The sequence below is a fragment of the Artemia sp. Qi Xiang Cuo genome, chromosome 5, assembly GCF_049724085.1.
Source record: "Artemia sp. Qi Xiang Cuo chromosome 5, ASM4972408v1, whole genome shotgun sequence".
NCBI classification, from domain to species: Eukaryota; Metazoa; Arthropoda; class Branchiopoda; order Anostraca; family Artemiidae; genus Artemia; species Artemia sp. Qi Xiang Cuo.
Window position 1 is genome coordinate 16,314,868 of NC_142798.1, and position 18,715 is coordinate 16,333,582.

The 18,715-nt window shown below is 38.0% G+C and overlaps 1 protein-coding gene and 1 pseudogene across 1 annotated transcript in view; one reads left to right on the forward strand and one right to left on the reverse strand.

The window, feature by feature from the left end:
* LOC148951860 (mitochondrial ornithine transporter 1-like) overlaps nucleotides 1–18,715 on the reverse strand; it is a 47,967-nt gene that overhangs the window by 18,016 nt on the left and 11,236 nt on the right. Inside the window, exon 2 of the mRNA XM_089088750.1 lies at nucleotides 6,530–6,771. Within this exon, the coding sequence (XP_088944876.1) occupies nucleotides 6,530–6,771 (242 nt within the window). The remainder of the gene's footprint in view (nucleotides 1–6,529; nucleotides 6,772–18,715) is intronic.
* Nucleotides 14,452–15,414, forward strand: LOC148951861 (uncharacterized; annotated as a pseudogene).

An 18,715-nucleotide genomic window follows, 5' to 3' on the forward strand; every position in this document is an offset into this window, starting at 1 on the left:
GAGGCCTCGGACTTAGACATGACAGTAAACCCCTTTAAGTCCATGATAATACCGATTTGTTTCCTCAAATCCTCGCCCTCTTTTCTTAATCTTATCCTTCCTGAACTTTCTGTGTCCTCCTTTAAACTACTTGGCGTCACAATTTTTTCAAATTTAAACTGAGATATCCACGTTAAAGACATCATCCGTAGAGCTAATGTGTCTATCGCCCTCCTTTAGCTCCTAAACAAATTTAGCGTTCCCCTTCCCATTCCTTAAGGATTTACACATCTCTTGCCCGCCCGCATCTCGAATATGCTTGTCCAGTTTGGCACCCGTGTATCTCTCGCAAAGAATCAGAAAAAAATGAATCAATCCAAATTTCCGAATAATTTCCAAACAAGGCAAGGTGCCTACTCCCTGCTCGTAAAAAAAGCTAGTTTGGAAACCCTTAAGCGCAGAAGGGTTTCGTTGTGCCCCCGTTTTGCAAAAAAATCAATAAGAAACCCTCCGACGGCAAGTATTTTCCCCAAGCATAACTCCCCATCTAGATTACGGCCGCATCGAGCTGTTTCTGAGCCCGTCCCTATTTGTCCCCCATTCACTGCGTTACTTCCAGCTACGAAAAAACTTTAGACCCTTTCATCAGAGACAACGCTATAGCGTTGCCGATAGTAAAGGCCATACGGCTCCAATGTTTTATTATTATTATTTTTTTCCCCAGAGGCACTTCATATGGAAGGAGTCGTCGTAGAAAGGGCTCATTCGATTGGAAATCGAGAGTTCTAGTGTTCTTTTTAATAGCAAAAGTGATCGGAGGGCAACTAGCCCCCCCCCCTACGCCCATCATTCCCCCAAACACATCCAATCAAAATTTTGAGATAGCCATTTTGTTCAGCGGAGTTGATTTTCAGATAGGAAATACGTTTTTAAGGAGGACAATCCCCCACGACCTTCAGGGCAAGGGTTTTAAGTTATGCCCTGGGGGCATATAAGGTTTTTATAGAAGGCTTTGTCGTAGAAAATTAAAAACTTGCTAAATCGATTTAAATTTCGTAGTGCTAGTGCCCTTTTTAATTGTCGAAATTGATGGGTGGTAATCTAGCCCCCCCCCCACGCCCATCATTCCCCCAAACACATCCAATCAAAATTTTGAGATAGCCATTTTGTTCAGCGTAGTTGATTTTCTGATAGGAAATATGTTTTTAAGGAGGACAATCCCCCACAACCCTCAGGGCAAGGGTTTTAATTATGCCCTGGGGGCATATAAGGTTTTTGTTGAAGGTGTTGTTGGAGAAACTTCAAAAAAGGCTCATTCAATTAGAAATTCATAGGGCTAGTGCCCTTTCCAATAATCGAAAGTAATTGGAGGGCAACTAGCCCCCCCCTATGCCCCTCCTTCCCCCAAACATATCCAGTCAAAATTTTGAGATAGCTATTTTGTTCAGCGTAGTTGAATTCCAGATAGAAAATATATTTTTGAGGAGGACACTCCCCCACAACCCTCAGGGCAAGGGTTTTAAGTTATGCCCTGGGGGCATATAAGGTTTTTATAGAAGGCGTTGTCGCAGAAACTTCTGAAAATGCTCATTCGATTGGAAATTCAAAGGGATGGTGCTATTTTTAATAGTCAAAAGTGATTGGAGGGCAACTAGCCCCCCCACGCCCATCATTCCCCTAACCACATCCAATCAAAATTTAGAGATAGGCATTTTGTTCAGCGTAGTTGATTTCCAGATAGAATATGTTTTTGAGGAGGACAATCCCCCACAACCCTCGGAGCAAGGATTTTAAGTTATGCCCTGGGGGCATATAAGATTTTTGTAGAAGGCGTTATCGTAGAAACTTCAAAAAAGCTCATTTGGTTGGAGACTCAAAGGGCTAGTGTCCTTTTCAATAGTCAAAAGATGTTGGAAGGCAACTAGGTCCCCCCAGGCCCCTCAGTCCCCCACACAAATCAAATGACAGTTTTGAGATAGCCATTTTGTTCAACGTAGTTGATTTTCACATAGAAAATATGTTTTTGAAGAGGACACTCCCCCACGACCTTCAGGGCAAGGGTTTTAAGTTATAACCTGGGGGCATATAAGGTTTTTATAGAAGGATTTGTCGTAGAAACTTCAAAAAAGGCTCATTCAATTGGAAATTCAAAGGGATTGTGCCCTTTTTAATAGTCGAAAGGGATTAGAGGGAACCTAGCCCCCCCCCGCCCGCCCCGGCTGCCCCCAAACACATCCACTCCAAATTTTGAGATAGCCATTTTGTTCAGCGTAGTTGATTTTCAAATAGGAATCACGTTTTTAAGGAGGACAATCCCCCACGACCTTCAGGGCAAGGGTTTTAAGTTATGCCCTGGGGGCATATAAGGTTTTTATAGAAGGCTTTGTCGTATAAACTTCAAAAAAGGCTCATTCGATTGGAAATTCAAAGGGCTAGCGCACTTTTTAATAGTCGACAGTGACTGTTGGGCAACTAGCCCCCCCCACGCCCCTCATTCCCCCAAACACAGCCACTAAAAATTTTTAGATACCCCATTTGTTCTGCGGAGTTGACTTACTGATAGAAAACATGTTTTTGAGGAGGACAATCCCCACAACCCTCAGGGCAAGGGTTTTAATTATGCCCTGGGGGCATATAAGGTTTTTATAGAAGGCGTTGTCGTAAAAACTTCAAAAAAAGGCTCATTCGATTAGAAATTCATAGGGCTAGTGCCCTTTTTAATAGTCAAAAGTGTTTGGAGAGCCCCCCCCCCCCTACGCCCATCATTCCCACAATCCCATCCAGTCAAAATTTTGAGATAGCCATTTTGTTCAGCATAGTTTATTTACAGATAGTAATATATTTTTGAGAAGGATAATCCCCCAATATCCTCGTGACAAGGGTTTTAAGTTATGCCCTGGGGGCATATAAGGTTTTTATAGAAGGTGTTGTCGTAGAAACTTCTGAAAACGCTCATTCGATTGGAAATTCAAAGGGATGGTGTCATTTTTAATAGTCGAAAAAGATTGGAGGGCAACTAGCCCCCCCCCCACCCCCATCATTCCCCTAACCACATCCAATCAAAATTTTGAGATAGCCATTTTGTTCAGCGGAGATGATTTGCAGATAGAAAATGTTTTTGAGGTGGACAATCTCCCAGAACCCTCAGGGCAAGGGTTTTAAGTTATGCCCTCGGGGCATATTAAGGTTTTTGTATAAAGCGTTGTCGTAGAAACTTCAAAATAGGCTCACTCAATTGGAAAATCAATGGTCTAGTACCCTTTTTAATAGTCGAAAGGGATTGGAGGGCAACTAGGCCCCCCCACGCCCATCATTCTCCCAAACACATCCATTCTAAATTCTGAGTCAGCCATTTTGTTCAGCGTATTCGATTTCCACATAGAAAATATGTTTTTGAGGTGAATAATCTCCCACAACCCTTAGGGCCAGTGTTTTAAGTTAAACATCGGGGGCAGGTCAGGTTTTTGTAGAAGGCTGTGTTGACGTAGCTCCAAAAAAGGCTAATTTGATTGAAAATTCAATTGGCTAATTGCCTTTTTAATATTTAAAATTGATTAGAGGGCACCTAGCCCCCCCCCCCCCCACACCCATCCTTCCCCCAAACACATCCAATCAAAATTTTGAGATAACCCTTTTGTTCAACGTAGTTGATTTTCACATATAAAATATGTTTTTGAGGAGGACACTCCCACACGACCCCCAAGGCAAGGGTTTTAAGTTATACCCTGGAGGCATATAAGGTTTTTATAGAAGGCGGTGTTGTAAAAAAATTCAAAAAAGGCTCATTCGATTGAAAATTCAAAGGGCTAGTGCCCTTTTTAATAGTCGAAAGTGATTTGAGGGCAACTAACCCCCTCTCATGCCCAACTTTTCCCCAAACACATCCAATCAAATTTTAAGACAGCCATTTTATTAAACGTAGTTTTAAGGTCTGGAAATTAGGTCTTTGAGGATGACAACTCACCCACAGCCGTCAGGGCAAGGGTTGTAGAAGGATTCTGGGAATCCTTCATATTATTTTTTATGGAAGGGATATGGAAGGTATAAACTTTAGAGAGGGCTCATTTGATTGGAAATTGAAAGTTCTTGTTAAATTTTTAAGGATCAAAAGAGATTGAAGGTAAACTAGCCCCCCCCCCCGCCTCCACGCCCTAAATGCATCAGATAAAAATTGTGTTAAAAATAGTTGACAGGTGAAGTAGCAAAACCCTGGCGTCGCCGAAACCCCCCAGGGCCTAGGGGCAGGAAGGGATTCTCGTATAAACTTCAGAGATGGCTCATTTGATTGGAAATTGGAAGTTCTAGTCCAGCTCTTACGAGTCAAAATCGATCGAAGGGCAAATACCGCCCCAGTTCAGAATTTTACTATAATTTTAATATTTATTTTCAATATTAAGTACGAAAGAAAACATTTATAATATATTTTGTTTTTACTAAAGCGCCAATGACGCAGTAGGTTTTAGGCTTCTGCAGTGAGGCGATTGCCAAACTATTTTTTGTAGGTATTTTTATTCGATTCAAACTTGATTTATATATTCAATTTAAGTTTCATTTGTCTTAAGATTTATTTATAAATCTTAATTATAAATCTAGATTTATTTATATATATTGTATGTTTGTTCGCATTGATTGTTTATTTAATTTCTGTTTGTTTTATGTTTCATTTATACTTTAATAGCAAACTATTTTTTTTGTTTTAAGCTTGATTTTCATATTCAATCTAAGAATTACTCGCTTTAAGATTTATTTATTCATTTATATTATTACTTGTTGTATGTTTTTTGCTATGATTGTTTATTTAATTTCTGTTCTTTTTGGGTTTCATTTATTCTTTAATAGTAATTTCTGGTCGTTTTGAGTTTGAATTTTAACAGGTATTCATATCTCCTGAGCTTAAGTTTAAAATGGCCTTTACTTTTCTTTGAAAAACTTATTTTTCGGAAAGTTTTTTTTTAATTAATCACAGAAAAAATTAATAAAATATCCCACTAGCATCTCCCCTTTTCCTTTTTTTATTGGCTGATGGTGCTGCCCAGGTTCTTGCATTTATTTGGTTGTTTTGCCCCTCCCCCAACTCTTTTTGTTAGTGTCCCTTTTAATGTTTTTATATATATTTATATTTCATTCTCTTTTTTGTGTTTATTCGCTTATTTTTGTCCCTCCCTCCCTTTTTTTGACCAGTTTTTATCTTCTTAACCTTTACTGAGTTTACGCAGTGAAATTATTGACACTTTTTTTTAGTGTTCCTTTTAATTTTTACATATATTTATATCTCGTTCTTTTTTTGTATTTATTCGATTAATTTGCCCGCCCCCTTTAACGTCCCTTTAAAAAAAATCGTCTTACGTGCATTTGTTTAAGTTTAGTTTGACCAGTTTTTATCTATTTAACTTTTTAATTGACTTTTTACAGTTAAATTATTGATTCATAAATAATTATTTATTATGGTTTTTCTTTTTTATTGTTGTTTTTGCATTTTTGCCAGTATTCGTGTAATCATATGATTTGTCACCTCCGAAGTATGAATTCGACCCTTTGTGGGCTTGTAATAATTATTTTGTTAAAATAAATATCTGATCTAAAAATAGCTCCTACCTTTATGGTCTCTTCTAGAGAGATACACTAAATTAAATGAAGTCAAAATCAAGATTACCGAAACTTCTTCCCATTATTAATAAATCGATTTTGTGATAAAGCCTGATGTGCAAATGAGGATGCCATAGAAATAAGCCAAAAAGTATCTAATTATAGTTGACATAAGAATAACAAAAATAATAAATTACCCCACATTGTCTGTATAGTTCCAGCTAAAAAAAAAGACAATTTTTAACGTTTGCTTCTTTTGTGACTGCAAATAATGTTTTGAGTTAGAAAAAAGGTAAACAATGTTCAGGCGCATAAATTGCATGCCAATAAAATATGCAGAATATTGGATGAAAAAGGCAAATGAATCAGTGAATTGGATTTCACTTTTCAATTCTGTAAAGTTAAAAAGACAATATTTTAACATTAGTTTCACTCCTACCACCAGTGTCTCTCTCTCTCTCTCTCTCTCTCTCTCTCTCTCTCTCTCTACTCTCTCTCTCTCTCTCTCTCTCTCTCTCTCTCTCTCTCTCTCTCTCTCTCTCTCTCTCTCTCTCTCTCTCTCTCTCTCTCTCTCTCTCTCTCTCTCTCTCTCTCTCTCTCTCTCTCTCTCTCTCTCTCTCTCTCTCTCTCTCTCTCTCTCTCTCTCTCTCTCTCTCTCTCTCTCTCTCTCTCTCTCTCTCTCTCTCTCTCTCTCTCTCTCTCTCTCTCTCTCTCTATCTGTCACTCTCACTCTCTCTTAGTGAAATTCAGTATTTCCAACACAATGGAAAATAAAACACACCCTTCTAGAACAAGATAGTAATCATCTTGGAATTTATGATTGAATGAGCCCTCTCCCAACATTCTAAAACCGTCCATTCTATAGTATGATACTGACCAAGAAATTCATTATATATGCATGGCACATCACTCTCTACTTGGTATTTGTTAGTGCATTCTATGAAATCTACATTTTCGAGATTACCTTTTGATTAGTGAACTTCAAAACAAGCTTTTGGCAAACTCCATAGAATCCAAATAGCACTGAATTTTCTGCTATATTCGCCACTAAGGCAGGAGTAGTTCCTGCATAGAGTCCTCTAATTCCTTCTTTTTTGAAAGTCTCAACAAAACAAGACACCATATTTTTGTGAATATCCGGGAAAGTCTGCATTTTAACTTTAACTGTATCAAGAGACTGACCAACATACACATTAGCTATTCCACCTAAAAGAGAAATACTTCTTTATAGTTGTACTTTTTTGTAAGCTATATTTTTGCTTAGAACACTGATCTTAAGCTAGGTTCTGACAGGAGTATAATAGCACTTTAGTAAATTCTAATAGTTTAGTAGTCTAATAAGGAGTCTAATATTTTAATTTAATTAAACTGGATTTAGATGCACCTTATATATTTATTCTTTTGAAGACCTCTCATCATGGGCGTACGTAGCTTCTTGTCTAAGTTAGCTGAAGTTATATTGTCAGTTCACAAAACCTTACATTGCCAGCAAGTTCTATCATACCTATGAAATCTTTATTAATAAGTAATCACCAAAAATCATCATTAAGCTTCAGCATTAATCCTCTTGCATTAGACCCAAATCTTTCCAAGACATTATGGATAATTACTTCTTGTTTGACTTTTATTCTGCCATTTCGGCTATTTATTTCCAACTTTTTCAACCATCTACCTGTTATCAACTGCTTTTTTAGCCATCTACCTTTTTCAACTGCTTTTTCAGCCACATCTAGTGTAAATTTAAAATTCTAGGGGGGGGTAGCATCCCCCCTCCCCTCCGGACGCCCATGCCTCTTCTATAAATGCAAGAAAGATGGAACATAGATAAAAGAAAAAGAAACAACACTAAATGCAAAGCAAACAGTCAAAAACATAGCAAATGCTTTTTCAAAATTCTAGGTCAGTGCCTTGACTGTAGGTGGTTCAATTTCAATAATTAAATTAAGAAAAATACTCAAAAAGAGACAAAATCTTTGATAAATTACTGGGCCAGCACCAATGACCAAGGAGGGTTCAGGTTCTTTAATTCAATACAGTACGTACAGAAACTTAAATTTCGATAGCAATAATGGGGCCAAAAATGCTGAGTTTTCTACAAGATAGGAATTACAGATTCAAGAGGGAAGCAAAGAAAATTTTTTGCAAAGCAGAATATATTGTAGAATTTTTGGGAAATTCAGAATTTTTATTCAAATTTAATGAAAAAGAAATGACGCTGGAATGAACTGTAACTGGAAAAGATGGTAAACGTTGTTAAACAATAATGACTAAGTGACATGTTTGTGAGTTGGAGCCACTCACTATATCTGACTGAAAGCAGGTTTGTCAAAAGTCTTCCTAGACAATTCAGAAAAAAACTAAGAGACTCCTTAGAACCAGTCGCACCGATTCACGAAAATGTAGGGGGGAGGAAGGATATTTTTCAATTTTTTTTAATGAAGATAAAAAAAAACAGAAGAACATTGAGAAAATACACCTAAAACAGGGGGTAACCATAGATCTTAACTCTCTTAATTAGCAGCTACCACAGCAACCAGGATTTACTAGGTTACAGCTACTGCTACAATAGGATTAAAATTATTTCTAAAATAATTTTAATTAATTACAAAAGGCACTAAATATGGCATTTCCTTTAAAACGAGCCATTAAACAGCTCTCTATAATCTTTCAGTGCCCACCTAGCTGCAGAGAAGGAGAAACAAAAAAAAAAGATGCTTCCAATGCAAAATGTCAGGATTGCAGCCCCTTTGCTTGTTTCTAAATCCCCAAGATTTTTCCACATTATTGAAACAAGGGGACCGTAAGTTTCCTTTGTATGGTTTTTGGACAAGGCAGTTAATGCGCTTTGTGTTTCGATCTGACGCCATTTTTAGGATTTTTAGGAGTACAGTGCTATTAAGAGCTGTGAAAAACCAAAGTACTTGGGTGATAAACAAGAATGACCAAGTTAGCCAGTCCTGCTGCTTTAATATAGCACATGGCTAAAATAGAAATGCTATGAAATAGAAATAAGAAGGCATTTTTCAAAATCTAGGGGAACAATTGTCCCCCCCTTGCCCCCTAATTTGCGCGCCTGCTTAGAACAAAAATCCTTTTGAATACCAATCTAAAAATAATACATACATTTCATCTAAGACTATTCCCAATAAAATCAACCTGTTTTACCTAAATATAGAGGATTTAGTCAAGTAAACAATGCCAAGCGTAAGGAGCTAAATGTAACCTATGTTGAAAGTAGCCTAAACAAAATATATTAAAATTAGCCAGGAGTCAGATGACAATTAATTTGTAACTTGACAAAAGTTAAGTTACATTTTAGAAAAGTTCCAACAATAAAATTTGCTGATGGTCTTCCATATCTCAAAATCAATTTTATGCCATGACTACCTGGTAACTATTGCAAACCCATGACTAGTACAAAACATAACCTATATTAAAAGTAGCCAAACTTTAAACACCCACTGACAAAATTGGCTATATAAATGAGTATTAAGTTTGTGTTTTGTATCTGGTTTGTGTTTTGTATCAGCTGTGTTTTTGTTGTGGCTATATTACTGAGAACCGTACCTATTTTGCATCGCAGTTGAAATTTCTTTTTTTTTCTGGCGGGGGAATTTTGGTTAAAATAAATAGAGCATCAATTTATTCACTCGTAAAATTGTACTAATAGTATTCTTGTTTTGATTGGTATTCACATGAGTCTTTTATTTCAAGATGGATTTCAGAGAATTTTGCTTTCAATAACAGATTCCAATCAGAATTTGCTTAGTTAAATTTCTTGGTTGTATTTGAAATTTTTAGCTGTTGGCCTTTGCTTGCAGAAGAGCTGGCACAAGATTCTGAAAAATATGAGTCAACCATACAGTCTTCTAGATGCTAGGGGAAACATCTGTGTCTAGTTCTGCAGCAAGTACAAGTAAGCTTTATGGTAATTTTACACTTGAATTATTATTTGACTTTATTTCTGCTTGTCGTTGGTTTCATGTAGCTCTTTACTTTCCTTTGGAAAACTTCTTTTGTGGAAAGATTTTTTAAAAAATTAATTCCTTTTTGTTTTTAATTAACTCATTTTTTATTTCATTGGTTAATATTGAGATTTTTTCAATAATATTGAGATTGAGATAATATGAGATTATTTTTCTGTCAGTATTGCCAGGTAAGCTCAAAATGATCACTACCTTTGGCCTTAATCCTCCTGCCTCCTTTGGGGGTATTTAAAATTTCTAGAGTCAAGCTGATACAAGACCTTCAAAGGAGGCAGGAGGATTAAGGCCAAAGGTAGTGATCATTTTGAGCTTACCTGGCAATAGTGGCAGAAAAATAATCTCATCAGCCATACTTAAACATTAACAGTAGCTGAAGAGCAAAAATACTCAAAATACTCTTCAAAAAATATCAATACTTTCTTAAATCTTAAATACTTAATGCTTACAGTTACTGGAATAGTCACTTAATATTTACACTACTTAAATCTATTTAATCTGATTTGGATACCATCAGCATAGGCTACAACTCAGTAAGGTTAACACATAGGGGGAGGGAGTATAGGATGTCACCAGAGAGTGGTCTTGAAGTCTTCATGCGAAGTTGTTTTTCAAATAGTCTGTGTGAACAAACTTAAGTAACAAGCGAATTGTGCCAATAACAACAGAAACTCTACAAAACAGAATGTTTTTAAGTAATTCTGCTTCAAAATTATTTCCATTTTATCCTGATTCCAAATATGCAGCATTCATAACCTTTAAAGGTTTCAACCTTAAGTTGTATATATGCTTTCTGAAAAAGGGTTGCCCTTATTCTCCCAAAATTGATCCCATCATTAGCTTCTGGAAGTTCAAGAACTCCTGGTAGAATTGTTAAGCCCTTGACTACAAAATACCAAATCTTATGCTTTTAGTGGCTTGTGGGTATGTTTATTTGTTTTTGCCATGAGGGGCAATTACATCAAACTAGAGAAAGAGGAATGCCCTTATTAATAACTAAAAATAACCAAGACAGTAACTAAGCCCCCTCTTATACAATAGTTCAGTCCAGTGATCTGCCATTGCCAAAAGTTCAACGCATAATTATTAGTAAAAAAGGTTAAAATTAAATTAAAAAAAACGTTTCAAGAGAAAGCAACCCCAATGCAATCTTCAAGAGAAGGTTGCAACCCAATTCTGCAATCCAAAATTTTAAAGGATTAGTCCTGTCATATAGAAGGATTCATGAATAGCCTGTCAGAGGCAGTTAGGACCTTTATAGATTTTTGGCCTTGGATCTTGGGATGTGGGCGCATCAAGCCACAAAGGCCAATTGAGGGGAGGAATAGTTGCTTCCCATCCCTATTGGCCCATTAAAGACAAATAGAAACTTCAATTTCAAGTCAAATGAGCCACTTTTCCAGTTTCTAAGAACAATCCTAGTATACCAAGCTGCAAAGAAAAAAATAAAGAGAGATATTGTTCTTTACTTAGTCAATTGCTACTACATTGAATCTGACATACTTTTTTCAATTGTTCAGCCAAAGCAGGTTAAATGAGAAGGATATTTGTCACTAATTATTGAATTTGTTAAATAAGATTGTCAGAGAGCATACAAATCTTAAAATCATAGGTAGTGCAATAGCACTGCCTAAGCAAAGTTTGAATTGGCTTCCATGCATTATTTATTTGTTTGTTGTTTTTTCCAGGCCTATTTGTTTGGAAGAAGTTGTTGTAGAAACTTTGGAGGGAGCTCATTGGATGGCAAATTAAAACTGCCAGTGCCCTTTTTAAGAGTCCAAACTGATTGGAGGGTAACCAGCCTCTCCCTTGCACTTTCTTCCTGCCTTCTCTTTATTGATATCAGATCAAAATTTTGACATTTTGAGGTTCGTTATTGGAAAAGAGAGGCATGTTTGACCCTGGGTCTCTAAAAAGGCAAAGGGTATTAACTTTCAGGGAATGTTGAACTAAATCGAAACACACTATGTGCATACAGGTTGTCAACAAGGCCTATCAGGAATATCTCAGGAACAGCTTAGAGAATTCAGCTGAATATTTTAAAGCCACTACTACTGCTACTACTACTATTAAACTAAATCAAAACAGTTTAAGAGAATCCAGGTTGTCAAAATGGCATAGATGCAATATCTCCGGGAAATTTGAAACTTTAAAGGCTACTACAACTACTATTACTGCTACTGTACTAATACTACTGCTATTGAATTAAATCAAAAGAGTATAAGTGCATCAAGGTTATCAAAATGCCATAGATGCAAAATCTCAAGAACATTGGAATTTTCAGGGAAAATTCAGCAGGACGTAAAAGTAAACCAACAGACATCATTAGTATCAAGATTGTCAAGAGGACATCTGTGTAATATCCCAGGAACAGCTAAGGGTATTACACTGGATTTTTCGGGGCATGTTGTTGGGGATGTTGATCTAAATTGAAAGACGGTATGTGCATCCAGGGTTCTTAAAAGGACATACTTGCAATATTTCAAGAACAGCTTAGTTCATTAACTTGAAACTTTCAGGCATATTCAACTAATAGAAATAAATTATATGCATCTGGGTTTTCAAATGGGCATATCTGCATTATCCCTGGGATGCCTAAGGGCATTAAGACGAACCTTTCAAAGAAAGTTGTGGGGATTTAAACTAAAACAAGACAGTATAATATTCAAATTGTCAAAAAAGGATGCCTGTGCAATATCCCAGAAAAAGCAATAATGACCAAGTGACACGTTTGTGACATGGAGCCAGCATATCTGACTGAAAGCAAGTTTGTCAAAAGTCTTTCTAGACAATTCAGAAAAACCTGAGAGACTCCTTAGAACCAGTGGCGCCAATTCACGAAAATGTAGGGGGGGGCCAAGGATATTTTTCAATTTGTTTAATGAAGATAAAAAAAAACAAAACAGAACAATATTGAGCAAATACACCTAAAACAGGGGGTAACCATAGATCTTAATTCTCATAATTAGCAGCTACCACAGCAACCACGATTTACTAGGTTAGAGCTACTGCTGCAATAGGATTAAAATTATTTCTAAAATTATTTTTTATTTATTACAAAAGGCACTATATACAGCATTTCCTTTAAAATGAGCCACTAAATAGCTCTCTATGATGTTTCAGTGCCCACCTAGTCTCAAGCCAAAGGATTTTCCTTGTTGTTCAAGCCAAGGAACTATAAGTTTCCTATACAGGGTTTTTGGACAAGGCGGTTCTAATAGTGTACTTTGTGTTTCGATCTGACACCATTTTTAGGATTTTTAGGAGTATAGTGCTATTAATAGCTGTGAAAACCCAAAGTACTTGGGTGATAAATAAGAATGACCTTTTTTACTAATAATTATGCTTTGAATTTTTGGCAATGGCAGATCACTGGACTGAACTATTGTATAAGAGGGGGCTTAGTTACTGTCTTGGTTATTTTTTGAAACCTTTAAATGTTATGAATGCTGCATATTTGGAATCAGGATAAAATGGTAATAATTTTGATGCACAAATTACTTAAAAATATTCTGTTTTTTAGAGTTTCGGTTGTTATTGGCACAATTCGCTTGTTCCTTAAATTTTATTCACACAGACTATTTGAAAAACAACTTCGCATGAAGACTTCAAAACCACTCTCTGGTGACATCCTAATCCCCCCTCCCCCTATGTGTTAACCTTACTGAGGTGTAGCCTAAACTGATGGTATCCAAATCAGATTAAATAGATTTAAGTAGTGTAAATATTAAGTAAATATTCCAGTAACTATAAGCATTAAGTATTTAAGATTTAAGAAAGTATTGATATTTTTTGAAGAGTATTTTGAGTATTTTTGCTCTTCAGCTACTGTTATTGTTTAAGTATGGCTGATGAGATTATTTTTCTGCCATTAATTTCAGGTAAGCTCAAAATGATCACTACCTTTGGCCTTAGTCCTCCTGCCTCCTTTGAAGGTCTTGTATCAGCTTGACTCTAGAAATTTTAAATACCCCCAAAGGAGGCAGGAGGATTAAGGCCAAAGGTAGTGATCATTTTGAGCTTACCTGGCAAAAGTGGCAGAAAAATAATCTCATATTATCTTAATCTCAATATTATTGAAAAATTCTCAATATTAACCAATGAAATAAAAAATGAGTTAATTAAAAACAAAAAGGAATTAATTTTTAAAAACATCTTTCCACAAAAGAAGTTTTCCAAAGGAAAGTAAAGAGCTACATGAAACCAACGACAAGCAGAAATAAAGTCAAATAATAATTCAAGTGTAAAATTATCATAAAGCTTACTTGTACTTGCTGCAGAACTAGACACAGATGTTTCCCCTAGCATCTAGAAGACTCTGTATGGTTGACTCATATTTTTCAGAATCTTGTGCCAGCTCTTCTGCAAGCAAAGGCCAACAGCTCTCCCACTTTCTGGCAAACTTTTGAAATCCATCAATAAGATCAAGGTTGCTTTTGAGTTGCCCACCAATTCTTCAATTGATTGCCAGGATGCCGGTACCAATCTGGCAAAGGAGCAGCTAAAAGCACTTGCTTAAGATGCAATTGTAGCATTATGTGATGCCTTGCTCATATGCTTGTGGTTGTGCACCAACTTGCTATTTTGTGCTTATGCTTATTTGCCTTGATGCACTTATGCTTGCTTTGTTTTGTTTATAGTGTTCTTTATTATAGGTGCCTGGGTTTTAAATAAAGATTTATCTACCAAACATTACATGGTGTCAGAAGTGAGTGACCAATAATGGATGTCAACCAGCCAAGTATCAGTTGGGACTCGCTGTGTCTTCCAGCTGAGTGGAAACGATTTGAAAAGCATGCTTGTCTTATGTTTTCTGGCCCCTTATCTGGGAAAACCGAGAAGATTATGTGCGCCTACCTACTGATTAGGGTAAGAGACAAGGGAAGAGAGATACGTAACAGAGATGAAAACCTCGGTTAAGGCCTGTAGCTACAGGAACGCAGACGAAATGGTACAAGATAGAATAGTCTGCAGAATATTGAACCCATTTATCAGAGAGCGCCTTCTAGTAGAAGAGGATGCCCTAGCCTTTGAAACAACTATAGAGAAATGCTCCATGTTTGAAACAACCCAGACACAGCTAAGAACGTTTGATGAAGGTAGCATAAACAAAGAAGTTGATTCCATCCACAAAATCTATCACTGTCCAAGCAGAAGAAATGACAAGCTCAAGACCACTAGCCCAGGATCTAGAGAGTGCTACTTTTATAGAGGCAGCTACAGCCCTAATCATGCATGTCCTGCAAAAGGAAAGACATGTACAAAGTGCCGCAAGCCTAACCATTTTGTATGTGTCTGCAGAAGCAACAAGGTCGTAAATGTAGTTTCAGGTACCAACAACACACTTGAAAACTCTGATGATGAGGACAATATATTGCTGCATGAAGTCTCTGAAACAAATAACAAGGAAGAAGCCATAGTTTCACTCACAGCAAACGCCCAGTTCCCAGTTAGCCTCAAAGTTGAGACAGGAGCCCAAGCAAATATCCTTCATATCAAGTATTTTGACAAGCTCTTGCCAAATCCAGAAATAACCAAGGCTAAGCAGAAGCTTACTAGTTACTGTGGTAGCAGGATTTCTGTTTGAGGGACATGCACTGTGAGCTGTACCTGTGAACAATATAGGCCTTCCAACCAGAAGTTCTACACTGTAGAAACAGATTCTGTTCCCATAATCAGCTTCAGATCAAGCTTGGATCTAAGCCTTATGAAACTGATCATGAATGTCAACTCTGTTGCAAGCACTGAAGTACCAATCCGCAACTCTGTTTTGGAGGTTATTAAAGAGTTTAACGATGTCTTTGATGGGCTAGGAAAGCTGGATGGCAAGTGCAATTTTTATTCAAAGGATGGAGCCCATCCCTAGGTTCATGCTGTAAGGAAAATTCCATCAGCTCTTTCTGACAAGCTTAAAGCAGAGCTTGATAAAATTGAGAAAGACGGTGTCATTGAGAAGGTGACAGTTCCTACTGAATGGATCAACTCCATCGTGGCTGTTCAAAAGAAAGATGGCACTCTCAGCCTCTGTATTGACCCTGTGGATCTCAATAAATCCATCAGAAGACCCTACTACCCTATTCCAGCATTAGAAGACTCAACATCCAACCTGTATCGAGCAAAGTACTTCACAAAGCTAGACACATGTTCAGGATACTAGTCATTGTTGCTTGATGAGGAATTCTCAGACCTAACTACTTTCAACACTATCTTTGGAAGATAACGTTTCAAGCGTATGCTGTTCGGTATAATATCAGCACAGGACAAGTTCCAGAGGCGCATTGAGGAAGTGTTTAAAGGTCTCACTGCCTTTATAGTTATCATAGACGATCTGCTAGTTTTTGGTTCAACCCTGGAAGAGCATAATCAGCGTCTTGTTGCTGTGTTAAAGAGGGCACGAGCGAAAGGGGGAAGGTTCAACCTCAGCAAATGTAAATTTGGCGTACAAGAGGTAACATACTTTGGCCACGTGATTGGTGAAAAAGGGATGCGCCCCAATCCAGAGAAGCTACGTGCAATTAACGCAATGCCTCAGCCAGCAAAGAAAGAAGAGATGACTACCCTCCTAGGAATGCTAAATTACTTAGCTAGATACATCCCTAATCTATCAACAAAGTGTAAGGACCTTTGTGACATCTGCGAAGACGAAGACTTTGTTTAGGAAAGAAAGCATGATGTTGCCTTAAAGGAAATTAAGGGCTCCATTGTGTTGCACCTTCATTTCTTTGATTACCAAAGTACCTCAATCGACCTCACAGTCGATGCCTCATCACACGGCCTAGGAGAATACATCTCAATGAATGGATAGGCAATAGCGTACGCTTCACGAGCCCTTACGCCTACCGAGCAAAGACACTCACAGCTAGAGAAAGAGCTTTACGCCATTGTATTTGGCTGCCGATATTTCCACCACTACATTTATGGAAGGCAAGTCAATGTGTTCACTTATCATTGCCCTCTTGAAACCATCTTACAACAGCCTTTGCACAAGACCCCAGCAAGACAACAAAGGATGATGCTCCAGATTCAGCCATACAACTTGAGTTTCATTTACCAACCCGGTGCTGAAATACCAGTTGCTGATGCACTATCAAGGCTCCACCTGTCAGACATGAACTCAAAGCGTATGTACAACAAGTAGTCAAGTTACTTCTGGTGTGCGATTCAAAACTGCAAGAAATCCAAAACCAGTCTAAAGAAGATCCCCAGCTAGTTGCACATAGACAAATTATAGAAACTGGCTGGCCAGTTTGCCAAAAGCTATGTCCTAGTCATGTACTGCCATTTTGGGAGTCTGACACGAACTGTACATCAATGACGAAATCATCTTCAAGGGAGAGAGGACAGTGGTGTCAGCATGTTTTGGATCCGACACGGTAAAACAGCTACACGCTTCCAATTTATGGGTGGAGAAAACTAAACAGAGAGCCAAAATGCTCATCTACTGGCCTCATCTGAATGCAGACACAGAAAATCTGATTGTCAGCTGCTACACATGCCAAAAACATAGCAGGGGTCAACAAAGAGCCACTAATCTGCTCACCAGTATCAATTCTCCCATGGCAACAAGTTGCCTGTGACATATTCACCTGGCATGGAGCCAGCTACCTCCTAGTGGTGGACTACCATAGCTGTTTTTTGAAACTGATCTGTTGCATGATTTAACATTGGCAGAAGTCATTTTGAAACTGAAGTTGTATTTTGCCCATCATGGCATAACCCAGGTCATGATTTCTGATAATGGTAGCCAATTTGTGTCCAAGAATTCAAGAGGTTTGCCAGAGACTGAGGATTCAAGTCAAAAACTTCGAGCCCAATACATCCCCAGTCAAAGGGATTAGTGGGAAAGATTATCCAGACTTGCAAGAGCATCAGGACCAAGGCAAGTGAAAATGGATCAGACCCACACCTCAGAATTCAGGAATACCATAACACCCCAGCTGATGGTTTAGCTGCCCCCTCACAAATGCTCATGAGCCGCCAGCTCAACCCGAAATTTTCATGCACAGAAAAGGACTTGGAAAAGAGAGTGGTACAGACTTCTGAATTTTGGGCAATCAGGGATGGTTCAACACAGATAGAAATCCTATCATGAGTGATATGCTAGAGAACATCCCGAACTCAGAGGAGGCGACCAAGTTTTCTTCAGCAAACAGCCAGAAGCGCCATGGAAAAGCAGGAAAATAATAAAAGAGGCAGATGAACCTAGATTGTACTACTTGTCATCTAAAGATGGTTTGATCCTTCGCCAGAACACAAGACACTTAATCAAAGCAGCTTCTCGATTCAAACCTGATCATAGACCTGCCATGGAATACCCACCCAAGGCTGTATCAAGATCACTAAATCCGGGTCGGGTTGCAGATTGCCCTGACACTACCACAAACATGAGTCCGCACAGATCATTACAGAGATTCCTGAATACTACCACCGAGCCCGGTATGGCCGTAGCTGAGCCCCGCCTGCCAGCAGGTGAACTGTCAAGCAGAACTCCAGTACAAACCATAGTTGCTAAGGTTATGAGATCCGGCAGAGTGGTGAAGGCACCAGAGAGACTAAACCTATAAGGAATAACCAAGTGACAATGTGGCATTCGTGTCTAGTGTAGTTCTGCCAAAACCCATTAGCAGCTGATAGGAGTGAGCCTTGCGCCTCCTGCATGTAGTGTTCTGTTGTGTGAGTGATAATTTTCCAATTCATTGGCAACTAGCAGAGTAAGGCTAGTGCCTCTGTGCCTAGAGGTAAAAGAAACTCATCTTTTTGGAAATAGCTGAAGGGGGATGTACCATTATGTGATGCCCTGCTCTAATGCTTGTGATTGTGTACCAACTTGCTATTATGTGCTTATGCTTATTTGCCTTGATGTGCTTATGCTTATTTGCCTTGATGTGCTTATGCTTGCTTTGCTTATAATGTTCTTTATTATAGGTGCCAGGGTTTTAAATAAAGATTTATCTACCAAACATTGCAGCAATCATTGGGTCTTCCCAGGACATCTTCCCAGGATCAAGCCAATGCAGTCTACTCTGTTTGACAAGGGTCTAGGCATATCCCCCCTCCCAGAAAAACTTCCCCCCATATAATTCCCACCCATATTTCCCCTGGATAATTTCAGATGTTCATTATAAGGGAAATTAAAAGTTATTTATTGCTTTTGAATTGTATGTACC